Source organism: Camelus ferus, unplaced genomic scaffold, assembly GCF_009834535.1.
Source record: "Camelus ferus isolate YT-003-E unplaced genomic scaffold, BCGSAC_Cfer_1.0 contig732, whole genome shotgun sequence".
Lineage (NCBI taxonomy): Eukaryota > Metazoa > Chordata > Mammalia > Artiodactyla > Camelidae > Camelus > Camelus ferus.
The window spans coordinates 53,289-66,344 of record NW_022589675.1 but is presented as its reverse complement, the minus strand read 5'-3'; the positions used below and the strand labels follow the sequence as shown (position 1 = coordinate 66,344).

The 13,056-nt window shown below is 37.4% G+C and overlaps 1 protein-coding gene across 3 annotated transcripts in view; it reads left to right on the top strand.

The window, feature by feature from the left end:
- FREM1 (FRAS1 related extracellular matrix 1) overlaps positions 1-11,033 on the top strand; it is a 148,637-nt gene extending 137,604 nt beyond the window's left edge. For all 3 annotated transcript variants that reach the window (XM_032476392.1, XM_006192891.3, XM_032476375.1), the window contains 2 exons: positions 5,947-6,032; positions 8,106-11,033. In XM_032476392.1, the coding sequence (XP_032332283.1) occupies positions 5,947-6,032; positions 8,106-8,305 (286 nt within the window). In that variant the 3' untranslated portion in view covers positions 8,306-11,033. The remainder of the gene's footprint in view (positions 1-5,946; positions 6,033-8,105) is intronic.
- The last annotated feature ends 2,023 nt before the right edge of the window (positions 11,034-13,056 follow it).

The window sequence follows — 13,056 nt, the reverse complement described above, 5'->3', positions numbered from 1 at the left end:
ATGGACATTTAGGCTGTTTCCATGTTTTGGCTATTGTAAATAGTGCTGCTATGAACACTGGGGTGCAGGTGTCATCCTGAAGTAGATTTCCTTCTGGATACAAGCCCAGGAGTGGGATTCCTGGGTCATATGGTAAGTTTATTCCTAGTCTTTTGAGGAATGTCCACACTGTTTTCCATAGTGGCTGCACCAAACTGCATTCCCACCAGCAGTGTAGGAGGGTTCCCCTTTCTCCACAGCCTCTCCAGCATTTGTCATTTGTCGATTTTTGAATGACGGCCATTCTGACTGGTGTGAGGTGATACCTCATTGTAGTTTCGATTTGCATTTCTCTGATAATTAGTGATATTGAGCATTTTTTTTCATGTGCTTTTTGATCATTTGTATGTCTTCCTTGGAGAATTGCTTGTTTAGGTCTTCTGCCCATTTTTGGATTGGGTTGTTTATTTTTTTCTTACTGAGTTGTATGAGCTGCTTATATATTCTGGAGATCAAGCCTTTGTCGGTTTCACTTGCAAAAATTTTCTCCCATTCCGTAGGTTTTCTTCTTGTTTTACTTATGGTTTCCTTTGCTGTGCAGAAAAAGGAGTCTTTATATATCCATTAATATTATACCCTTCACTCATCTCAGGGTTAATTTAAGGCCCAAATTAATTTAAAAGCCTAGCTACTTTGTCATGCACTTGACCTAAAATTTTATCTGTGACTTGGTTTTAAGTATGTTCACACCATGACCCTTCTACACTGGCCTGACCCAGCTCTACATGCCTCCTTGCCAATAAAGCCTTACTTTATATGACGCTTCATAGTTTACAGAATCCTTTCACGTTCGTTAGCTTATTTGCTCCTCCTGTCACGTCTGTGAGGGAAGCAAGTATTGTTATCTACATTTTACAGATAGAACAGAGGCTCGGTGAAGCAAAATCTCTTACTCATGGTGAATAAAGCAAATAAATGGAAAAAGACAGGATTTAATTTTCTATTATACTCCCCCTAAAAGCTCCAGAAGCATAGGGGCTGTCTCATCTCAGGCGTTTTGACAAGCACACCTATTGTAACTTTGTGTCAGCTAACCTAAAGTAGGTTTCTAAAACTATATGTTAACAATTTTGTATCTGTGACAGCAAAGAGACAATAGGTTTTTATTAAGTTATGGATCCAAAGTGTTTTTGTTTTTTTTTTTTGAATTGGAATCAAAGTAACCTTGAAGGGCAAACCTAAGATATAATCAGGTTCTGAATTTGTAGATTCATTCATTCAACAATTTTAAATTTTTTTTGGTACTTATTGTACTAGGAATGTCTAGATGAGACCAGATGACACTTTTAAGTATTATCCCCCAGTATTGGCCCCTCTTCCCAGGAACTAAATCACTCCTCATTTATCAGAGAGCTTCAGAAGAGTAGACACCGTAAGTCTGCAGATTCAGCTGTCCTGTACAACAGCTCAAACCCTTAAACCCCGCATTTAACATCAGCAAGGTTATAATATAATTCTGATCATTCCTTCCCACATCTCCTTTCTCCAAAGCTCTATCAAGAATGTGAAAGTCACTGAATGTAAATTACAGAATTGAGCCTTCTTTGAGTTGATCTCTTACTATAGGTCCAATTAAGAAGCTCTCTGGACCTAAATGTAACAATACGAGTTACAATATTTGTTGGTAGCATATATAAGAACACAAATGATATTAAGAAATAGTATAGACAGATTATTTTGTTCTGGAATAAACTGTTAGAAAATCTAGTATAATAGTGATGGAAAACTTCCATCTCTATTAATTCAAGGGGAGTAGTGAGCATATCTAGCAGATCAAACATGTTATAAGCAGTTTCAGAACTAATTTGTTCAAATTATTTCGAAGTTAGCTTTATAAACTCTGGTTTCAGGGAATTGTTTGAAGTGGTAGAACTATGCCCATTTTTTACATGTAAAACTGAGAAAGCTTTCTGAACAAGAAAAAGTTTTTAGGGGGGCAACTGGAGTTTTCCTGTCATATTTATAAAGTGACTAATTATGTAGCTATCAGAAATACAAACTATTTCAAATTGCATGTTATCTATTCACCATATTGGTCCAGAAATTCAAGCATTTATCAAATACTATTTCTGATGGTATTCCAGGATGTGTAAGAGGTAAAAAGTATATATATATATATATTTTTTTTTTCCTTTGGTGTGAGATTTTAAAATATCATGAACTGGGGGAGGGTATAGCCCAAGTGGTAGAGCACATGCTTAACATGCATGAGGTCCTGGGTTCAGTCGCCAGTACCTCCTCTAAAAGTAAATAAAATAAACCTAGTTACCTCCCCCCTTAAAAAATTAAAATAAAGGAATAAGGAAAGAAATAAAAATGTCGTAAAAAGCTTTTAATGTTAAAATTTTAATTGAAGAATGGGTACCAATATTTGATCTGATGGCTTTTGTGTGACACTTCCACGTGTGTTTTATTTCAAAAGGACAAGAGTGATTGTCCCAAGAACAGTTAATACTAGTTACAGGCATTTCAGGAAGTGTCGAGCAGCAGGTTAAAAGCAAACTAATACAGAAGTAAAAGACCTCCTCATGCCTTTGGATCAGTCATTCTAAAAGGAACATTTTTGGATGACAAGTCCGTCTCCTCAGTGTAATTTTTCTCTGAACCCCATTCAGCGTGTTTCCATTCATCCTGTGTGCCTCCGTGCTTCCCTTCACCCGTTACTTCTCAGATTCGTTTAGTCCTTTTCTTCTCCCACCCCTTTGCCTTGAAGAATGAATATTCCTCTGGGAATTAGCGATTCCTTCTGTGATGTAAAATTTGTAGTTTCAACATTTTACTAACCTGGCTATTTAACTTCTCTTGAATATTTTTTGGGACATGGTTTTAGACTCTATAGTTAGAGTCAATATGCGTCTAGCATGTTTTTGTTCAATCTCAGGGACCATTATTCAGTTCTGGGCTACGTTTCCTCAGGCTCCCCTGCTGCCTGAAGGTCCTTCACAGACAGTTATTTGCGGTACCCATATTTCAAGAAGAACAGCAGATTTTACTTTATCCTTTGTCCCTAATCAGATTGCTAACTCAACCCAATCTTTATCTCCAATCTCCTTGCCTCCCCATTGGTGTTTTATTATTTTTCTAGCCCAGAGGAGCCAGACTCCTAGATTAGGTATTTCTTGAATTTACATATTGTAATCTCATCTGCTCATTTCCTTAGGCAGTCACTGTGTACATCGGGTAATTCTATTATTATAGATCATTATCTCTGGGACCATTTTGTTTTTCCACAGGAGTGTCTGGAACCCCTGCTGACCTGTCCTGAAAGAGTTACTCTGAAATACATCTATATTTAACCAAAAAGTTTCAAAGAAGTAGATGTTTATTTTTGTAACTAGAAAAATTAAGGTTTCTGTTTTTATTAGTATACTTTGAATACCTTCGAATTTCAGTGCTGTCAAAAGATGTGTATGTGTGTGGCTCTATATTTTATTTCTAGCTCTCTGTAGTATATACATATCTATATAGATAAAGCCCTCTGTATTTTATTTGTATGTGGGTATAAAAGAAAAGGAACGATATTTTTATGAAATAATCAACTTACAAATACTTTTTTATAAATAACTATGGTTTAACATTCTACTTACCACACAGCTGTTTTCCCCTCTTGTTCTTTGGGACTTTTTGCTGCTCAGAGAGTCAAAAAGGAAATCAAACTTGTACTTGATGAGCTAAAATGAATTTACAAATTCTGTTTCAAAGACAGTTTCAAGGATCTTAAGGCAGGAGATTGCATAAAATCTGTTCCTTCCTGGTGAAATTGACACTGAAGTTACGTCCTGAAGGAAGGTGGGGGCAGAGCTGGAAGTAGAGCCCGGGTCTCCTACACTCTGTCCAACCTTCCACGGTGACTGCAGCCGCCCCCAAGCCTTCCCGTGGTCTATATTTAGTACACATTTGCTGTTCTGTGCTCTCTCCCCTCAGCACATCAGAATTATCGTATCAGACATGAGGGGCCAGGGGAGAAGATTCACTCTCCTACTTGCCGTAACTGTCAGACAGGAGCTGACAGTAAATAGTAATGTCAGAACCAAGTCACGCAACCCCAGTCCAGCAGCCTGAGGGCACTCAGAGAAGTGATGGAGAGCCTATATATCTCAGAAGGCCTAGAAGTCGCCACTGCCTTGAACAACTCCAAAGTACTATATTGGTGGGAAAAAATTCATGAAGAGACAGATTAGATTATGTTTAGCATATGTGATCTGGAAAAGCAGAAAAATGGGTGTAAAGCTTGGAAAGATATAGGTAAAATTAAAAAAAAAATCGACAGTCATCTAAACTTTTAAACAAGTACCTATTACTAATTATGGTTCCTGCTTTTTAAAATAACAGTAGATATTAACCAGACAAGAAGATCATGGTGCCTTTGTTTCTTTTTTTGAAGCTTTCTGTATTAAAAAAAGAAGAGGAAAAGAAAAAATACATATATCTATTGGCTTTTTCCTTAAAGCATTTTAAAGAGCTTTTAAACAACACTGCTAGGGAATTAGATACAATCAAATATTGCTTATAGGAATAATTCAGCTAGCTGCAGGAATAATTCCTATAGAATTCTTAGCCCTGTTAGAGTGTGTCCATCATCAGAAGGACCAAAGATAACATATTCTGGTGAGTATGTGGAGAAAAGGCAACCCTTGCGCACTGTTGGTGGGATTCTAACATGGTACAACTATTATGGAAAACACTATTGAGGCCCCTCAAAAATTAAAAATAGAACCATCACATGATCTGGCAATCCCACTTCTGGAAATATATCTGAAGAAAACAGAAACATTATATCGAAGAGGTATCTGCACCCCCATGCTTATAACAGCTTTATTTACAACAGCCAAGAGATGGAAACAACCTGAGTGCCCACTGACAGATGAATAAAGAAGTTGTGGTACACACACACACACACTGGAATATTATTCAGCCATAAAAGAAGGAAATCCTGCCATTTGGGACAACATGAGTGAACCTTGAGGGCATTACGTTAAGTGAAATCAGTCAGAGAATGACAGATACTGTATGATTTCACTTATATGTGGAATCTAAAACCAAACCAGAAACTTACAGAAAAAGAGAACAGATTTGTGTTTACCAGAGATGAGGGATGTAGGGTGGGGAAGTTCGATGAAGGTAGTCAAAAGACATAAACTTCCAGTTGTAAGATAAATCAATTCTGGGGAGGTGATGTACAACGTGACGACTGTAGTTAACACTCCTGTGTGGTGTATTTGAAAGTCAAGAGTAAATCCTAAGGGTTCTCATCACAAAGAGAAAAACATTTTTTTCTCTCTCTTTTTTTCTTTTGCTAATGGTAGGATGGGTGTTAACTAAACTTACTGTGATAATCAAATATTTTGGGGAAAACGTTTATATATACTTGTAAGAATGGGTGCTTTAGCTTCTACACAACATGCAAAGGTTTGACAGTCAGGCAATGCTCATTTCTCTAGTGTGTTGAAAGAATCACAGTTACTGGGGTCTTTTGACTAAACACACCAAGCTCAAAGTGTAGGCCCCAAGTAATTTTGTCTGAATAGTTTGGGTTAACTTACCGATCAAATTAACTGAGTAATTGCCAAGTTGCCTCTCCTATGAGAGGTGTAAGTTTTTGGCATTAAGTAATTTATATAAGAAAGCAGTTGCTGATTTTCTAAAACTCATTAAAACCCATTGAATTTGTGCTTAAAAGCATAGATATTATAATAAAATGATCACTTTCTTTGTTGTCACCTACCCCACCCTGGAGATACTCATTCGTGTAAAACAATAGATTGTTAAAGTCTTGGAAAGTTCTTTCTAATTAGAAACCTTTTTTTCTGTTTTGAATTGATTTTAATTTCCATTATGCATTCCCTCTCAGCAGAAATGCTGACCTCCTTGTTACTGACACTCCCGTTTTCCTGTGTTTGCCCTTAGTCACCTGGGCAGCCTTGTGGCTGTGCTCTCCAGGCAGCACATGCGATGGCTCTGGGACATGAGCGGAAGAAAGCCCTTTTGGATAGGCAAGTATCTGCGCCGCACCGCGGAGAAGGGCGAGAACGCGAGGAGAACGCCCCAACCCGTGGGCCGAATCATGGTGGTTTATAAGAATAAGCAATGGTTAGATGCTTCGGCAGCCTAACTCTTAAAATTCAATTAATTACTCAATACTTTCATCTTTAGACATTTTCTCAGAGAAATAATGTGGAATATGGGTGAACTGGTAAGTAAGAGAATTTTAAACTTATTTCTGAAAGTTAAAAAAAAGTGAAACAGTCATAAATAGGAGATGGTTAAATAAATTACAGTATAGCCATATGAAAGGATATTTAACGTTGAATAAGGCATTACATGTTAAAGACATGACAGCATGCCTTATGTTTATGAATTCATTTAATGTTAGATACATGTTATATATAAAATACATAAGTGTGGTAGCATTTGTGGCAAGGTGCTAAGTAAAAATGCGGAGTCCACAGCCACATAAGCCATGAAGTAATTTAGAATAAAAAAGAAATGTCCATATGAAGCATGAAATAATAGAATAAAAAAGGAATGTAAAGGGGGAGGTTATAGTTCAGGGGTAGAGTGTTGTCTGACATGCACGAAGTCCTGGGTTCAATCCCCAGTACCTCCATTAAAATAAATAAATCAATAAACCGAATTACCTCCCCTACAAAAAATTTTTAAAGCAAAAAAATTTTTTTGTGGAGGAGGTAATTCGGTTTATTTATTTAATTATAATTAAATATAATTATCTTTGAATAATTTTTAAAAGAAATGTATATACGTGTGTTCCATATACACATAAATATATACATAAAAAGAAGTATGCCAAAGAGTTCAGTGTGCTTTTTATCTCCAGTTGAGAACTATAGGTGATCTTAATTTTATCCCTTGTTTTCTGAAGTTTTTAATGTTTTTGACAATTTTAACAATAATGCAAACCTTTTCAAGCCACTTTAGAAATAGGATTCTCAGGGTGCATTAAAGTCAACATTCTCTCTGTCTCTCCTTAAAGGTATTGTCTTTCAGGGAATAAATCCACTCTTGGTTTCTCAAAATCTCTGTGATACTGAGGGAGTCTCTAATTCTAAACTTCTATGAGTATTAAATTAAGGCTGGAAGATGAGTTTTCTCTGTGCCCACAATGACTGATGTCAAGGCTCTGTCCTCACAAAGCACTTGGGCATAGCATCACCTGGTCAGTAGTTCAAGGAGACAGTCCAGGAGAAGACAGGTTACTCCCAACCAAAGTCCTTCATTTTCTTCTACCCCAGATTGTCAGCTGCACACTGATGGGGAGAAGGTTACATGCTATGGAACTAAGACTGTTTTCATGGTCACGTTTGGCTTGAGAGGTGCCAAGTTACTGTGTTGCAGGGGATTCTTTTCTCATTCTGTGATTTTTATTTCTGTTATGGAAGAGAGTGAGGAGGAGGAATGCTTCTTGGAGAAACATTACAAGAGCTTTACAACATTGAACTGTAATTTTCCAAAATTACTAGCAGGAGGAGAGAACCACATGAGAAAAGCTGCTTTTTATTGTAATTGTAGCAGATTGAAAAAAAAAAAAAAAAACCTTAAGCTCCAGACTAAAAATCATGCTTAGTAAGCTACTTTCAAATATGAAAACCAAGACATTTAGCATCATGAGGAAGAATAGTAGACAAGAGAGTATCTCTCCCCATGATAGGAACTCTGCCTGTAGGATAATATGAATAGTAATTGCCATTTACTAAACACTCACATGTCCTGAGCTTTGTGTGCATTATCTTATTTAATCCTCAAAACAGGCCTAGATATACTTAGATATTTCTTAGATGAAAAAACTAAGAGACCTCAGAGAGGTTAAATAACCAGCCCAAAGATGTTCAACTAGCAAATGGTGGAGCTCAGATTCGGATTCCGATCTCCCTGACCCCCAAGCTTTCTGTTCTCAGTTGCGTCCTACAGAATGCCCAGATCCTGTTCTGTGTTCTAGAATGTAAGCCCACATTTGCATGTGATTACTGAGCTTAGGACGTTAGGCTGATATGATATCCAATTATAAATGTAATAAAATCATTTGGCACACTTTTTCTGGTTTGCATTAGGTTTGAATGACCAAGTGCATGCTGGCCACTGGGAGTGGATCGGCGGTGAACCTGTGACCTTCACCAACTGGAGGAAAGGGCCCCCTCTACGTTTAAAGCCTGGCAAGAACTGTGTTCTGGTTCAAAGACAAGGAAAATGGCAAACCAAGGACTGTAGGAAGGGCACATCTCACAATTACGTGTGTTCCAGGAAACTCTAAATGGAACTGCCCCTACAGGTGCCCACTTGGAATTTCTGACCTATTTATTTCCAGCATTTGGGCATCTTACTCAAGAGAAAACAAGGTGTCATGACTGACTTGGTACATTTTTTTGATCAGAGTGTGTGAGTGAGTCTGTCTGTTTAAAAAAAATAGATAAATAGTTCCCAAGAGATTGATAAATGAGTATTTCTTATAGGAAGAGACACAATTTTTATATCTCAATACCTTTCAAAATAAATCCCTGAAGTATCATATGGTACAAGATTTGATTAGTCCAGAGACCTCACTCCCTGTTGCAGTCAGCACCGATTTCATGGTCCTTAGATTTCTTTTTGCTCCTAATACCTCAAATGAGTCCATTCTGAAATCTGATTTCAGGTGCTTCTGCCACGTCCGTCTGAATGAAACTAACCCTGCCAGTTCATTAAATCAAGGTTGAACTGCAAAGGGTTGCTTTGTGCCTTTGAAGCCCTTTCAAATGTGAATCCTGAGATAAAAGACTGTGGATAGAAAGGAGAGTTCTCTGTGGTGAAAAAGGAAGGCTGTAGATGGAAGAACCTTGCAGATGGAAGCTTGTCTGCAAAGCTCTGGTTCAGGTAAGAATGCAGGGGCCACCTGGCCTTCAGAGCCCCACCCATCACTACTCATGAGCCAGAGCTCCTTTTCCAATAAGGATGTTGGCGCTACACCCTTCCAAAGCGAGTGAGTGGGTTTCCCCAGCTTTCCAGAGGCATGAGAAGTTTCAGGTAACATGAGCCACTCTTTTCATTTGTGTTTATGGTGCTCACCAGCATTTTTCAAGGACATTTGGAATAAAGAGTGTATATGAATGATGGTTAACATATGGAAGAAAAATATGGCTTCCTCAAAAGTGTCCCAATGAACTATGTCCTGATGAACAAAGAAAAGTAATACTGAAAACAGAGCCTTTGAAAGCCTATATTCTCAGAAAGGATTCTGATACATTTTTGAGCCCTTAAATATTTAATATTTGCAGAAATGCCATGTTAACCTGATTCTCTAATGCATACTTACCTTATTAATTTATAATGAAAGCTGAGTGAGACATTTTTGTAGCAGTGAAGCACATTGCAGCCTTACAAGAACTCCCTTCTGAAATTAAGGTTTAATTACAGGAAATTAGAAATTTATTTCTGAAACATTTACCCAACATTTTCCTCTTTTCATAATCACTGAAAAATATGGTTGTGCCAAATGTAACTTGCTATATGAGCGCCAGTGTAACTTAAGAATCAAAATGGAGTTACCAAGCAGACCAGTGTTTTGGTGCAGGTTTTACTATATTAATGCCTTGAATGAAACTAAAAAGGCCTAAAGAAACTTGGTGCCGTTTTGGATATAAAGCATGACGAGCTTGTTTGAATTGGTACTCACTTATCAAGATTTTGGTTAATAGAAATATTTACGAAGAGAGGCTGGGATAAGATTGAGACATGCCGCCCCTTATTAAACTGTGACATCACTGTGGAGTCAGGAGGCTCCTTGCTTAGATATCACAAGTAGGTCTGGACTGCTGCGATACACAGGTCTTCTGTATGACACCAGCAGCCCCTGGGGTTTAACCGAAAGATGTAAAACCCATTCTCTGTATCAGCTCAAGTCCCTTCTGATCCACTGGACTCTGCAGTGTGGAAAGGTACAATGCTGGATAAAGAATTGTTGACCTAAAGGGTTATATCCTAGGAGGGAAAGTAAAAGTTTAAGGAATGAGGGATTCCTAAAACTTTATTAACTATTTCAAACTGGAAATCCAGAACCACAGCAACAATACAGAACGTGGTCTGCCTGGTAGATTTTATTACACATTTCTGCAAGGACAGTGATATTTAAATGTAATTGCAAATGTGAGCACAGAGAGAGAATGCTTTGATTTTTATAGCAACTGGAAACACGAGAAGAATATTTAAGGTATTCCTGATCATGAAAACATTAATCAAGTTGTAAAATTCAAGTGATTGAAAGAAGAAATAAAAATTCAGGCACGTTTGGGTGCTGAGCAGTATTCATGACCTTCATCTCCATCTCATGATTGGGCTCTGACCGAGGGGGGAACAGAAATAAATGATTGTCACGGTTCTCTCCACCTGGAGTGGTCACTGTCATCCTTTACGTTGTGGTAGGAGTGGGAAGGCAGGAAATGGAGTCCCAGTAGGATGGGAATGGGAGGTTATAGGAAAGGAGAGAAAAGGGAGAGTGGAGAGCAGGGTTGAGCAGAAAGAGATGGGTTCATTGGAAGCTAAGAAAGAAAGCGTCAGAAAGAAGGACGTGAATGCACCCAGCTCTTCTCCCCAAACTTGAATACCGACTCAGGAAAAGTCCTGTTTAGCCCAGGGGCATTAACCCGGCTTCACAGTGTGTAGCTTTTCAGAATCTTGTGACCAGTGGTCTTTAACAAAATATATGCATGTATATAAATGTATATAGAGCATGTATTTGCTAAACATAAACTTAAGAAACATGAGACGGTTATTTCGTCTCCTTCCAAGGAGTGGTAAAAATGAACTAGGTGACATTTATTTACATTTCTGTTTTTGTTTATTTTTAAGACAGCCGAAGAGAATATGCACGTATTTTCAGTGACACTATGGTTCTGTGTAATTTAAACCATAAACTGGTGCTGATTAATTTCTACAACAAAGCAGCATAGTAAATGTACTGTATCTAGTGTTGCATAAAAATTAATAAATTTATTTCTAGTTCTGAATCACTGTTTCTTTAGTTTTTAACAATTTATATTTATTGTACCCACTGGAAGAAGAACTGGAAGAAGAAAACTCAACATGTCTTTTTCATCCTTACTGTCTAGATCAGCTTTCAGCCTTCCTGTCCACCCAGCCATCTACCATCCATTCAACAAACATTGAATATGAAGTGACAGCTCTGCACCTGACACTGTTCTGAGTACTGGAGATATGTAGTGAATGAGATAGGAAAATAAAAGTATAAAATCATATGCAAATTTGAAATAGTTTTTTTAAGCATAGAGCGTTTTTTTTTTTTTTTAAATTAAGGAGGAAGTCACAGTGGAAATCATTAATTCCATTATCCCCTTTCAGAATTGGAGGGGAACCTGCACTGATACAAACAGCTCAGGCTGTCTTCTGTTTTGTTTCTCTCCTGATGAAGAAACTAGTGTTAACTTCCTGAATTTATAATCAGATCAAAGTGCTATTGATAGCAGCTGTCTCCCATTTCCTGTCTCCAGATTGAGTTAGGAACTAAAGTTTTCAAGTCTAGCTAATTAATTTTGCAACAATTATTTTTTCCAAGCTGTGGGCATCTCTGTGTCTTTGAGATTCCTGGAATGACAGGAATAAGAAAGAGAGACCTTTGATATCATCTCATAGCCCTATTGTCCAACAGAGGAGACTGAAATCCTCAGAAGTTAAAGTAGGAAGAAAGCAGCAGTAGAACTAAGGTCTTCCAAATTATAGGCTGGTCTCTTCCTGTTATTCCAAGTTATTCCTTACCATTCCAAGCAAATGCTTTCATTACATTTCAAGTAAAATACCTTTCAATGGTGAGTATGATGAAGTTCACCATATACTTGAAAACGTTACTTTAAATGAAAGAAGATGGACATAAAAAGCCACATATTGAGGCATATTGAGTGGCTCTGTTTATATGAAATGTCCAGATTGGGCAAATCTATTAAGTCAGAAAGTAGATTAGTGGTTGCCAGGGGGTCGATCGGTAGAAGGGGAAATTGGAACTAACTGTTTAGAGGTATGGGGTTCCTTTTCAAGGGAATGGAAATGTTCTGGAATTAGAGGGTGGTGAAGGTTGCACAACACAGTGAATATACCAAAAACGGCCGAAGTGCACACTCTAAGATGGGGAATTTTATATTATAGGAAGTATATCGCAATAAAAATGCTGTTAAAAAGCACCATATAAAAATGTATTTTAGAAAGCTATAAATGGGTTGATGTATTAGCTGTGTGTTTATGTGATTCATCCAAGATACTTTTTCCAGTCTTTGCCCCAAGTCTCTTTTGGGCTTTTGTTTATTTGTTAATATAGTTGGTTAAGCGAAAGAAAATGCTGATGAGACACATATTTAAATTTATGGCCCTGCTTTATTGATCTTCCTCCTCTTTCCCCCATTAATCACGGGAGAACTGTTGCTGATGGCAAAATGTGTCTGGATGTCTGTAATATCCAGAATGCCATGATTTTCTTAAAGTTAATTTTATGTCTTTAGAACAGGATCGTGCAGGAAATGAATATACTATCGTCATAACTTACACATATAACTGTTCTTCATTTTGAACAGTTTTTATAGGTCTTGTAGTCTGCTAGCCAATAAAATTTAGTTTATCTTAAGACAGAAAGGACCAAAAATCAACTGACACTTCCATTAAAGGCCTTATGGTAACCTGCAAAACTTCTTCCAAGCAATGAAGTATGAGTTCACCTTTTGCTTCTATCCCCATCTGTACTTTTGCTTCCCAAAAGCAATCAATCCCAACTTATCCTACAGAAGAAAAATGGAAAAAGATACACTGTCCTAAAACTACTCAGAAGAGAGCTGGAATAGCTATGCTGATATCAGAGTAAATTTTAGAGCAAAGAATATTACCAAGGATGAAGGTGGTTAGTTTATCACTTGAAGAAGTCAATACATCAAGAAGATATAATGATCCTAAATATGCATCTAATAACAAAGTTCAAAAATACATGAAGCAAAAACTGATAAAGCTGCAAGAAGAAATGGACAAATCTAT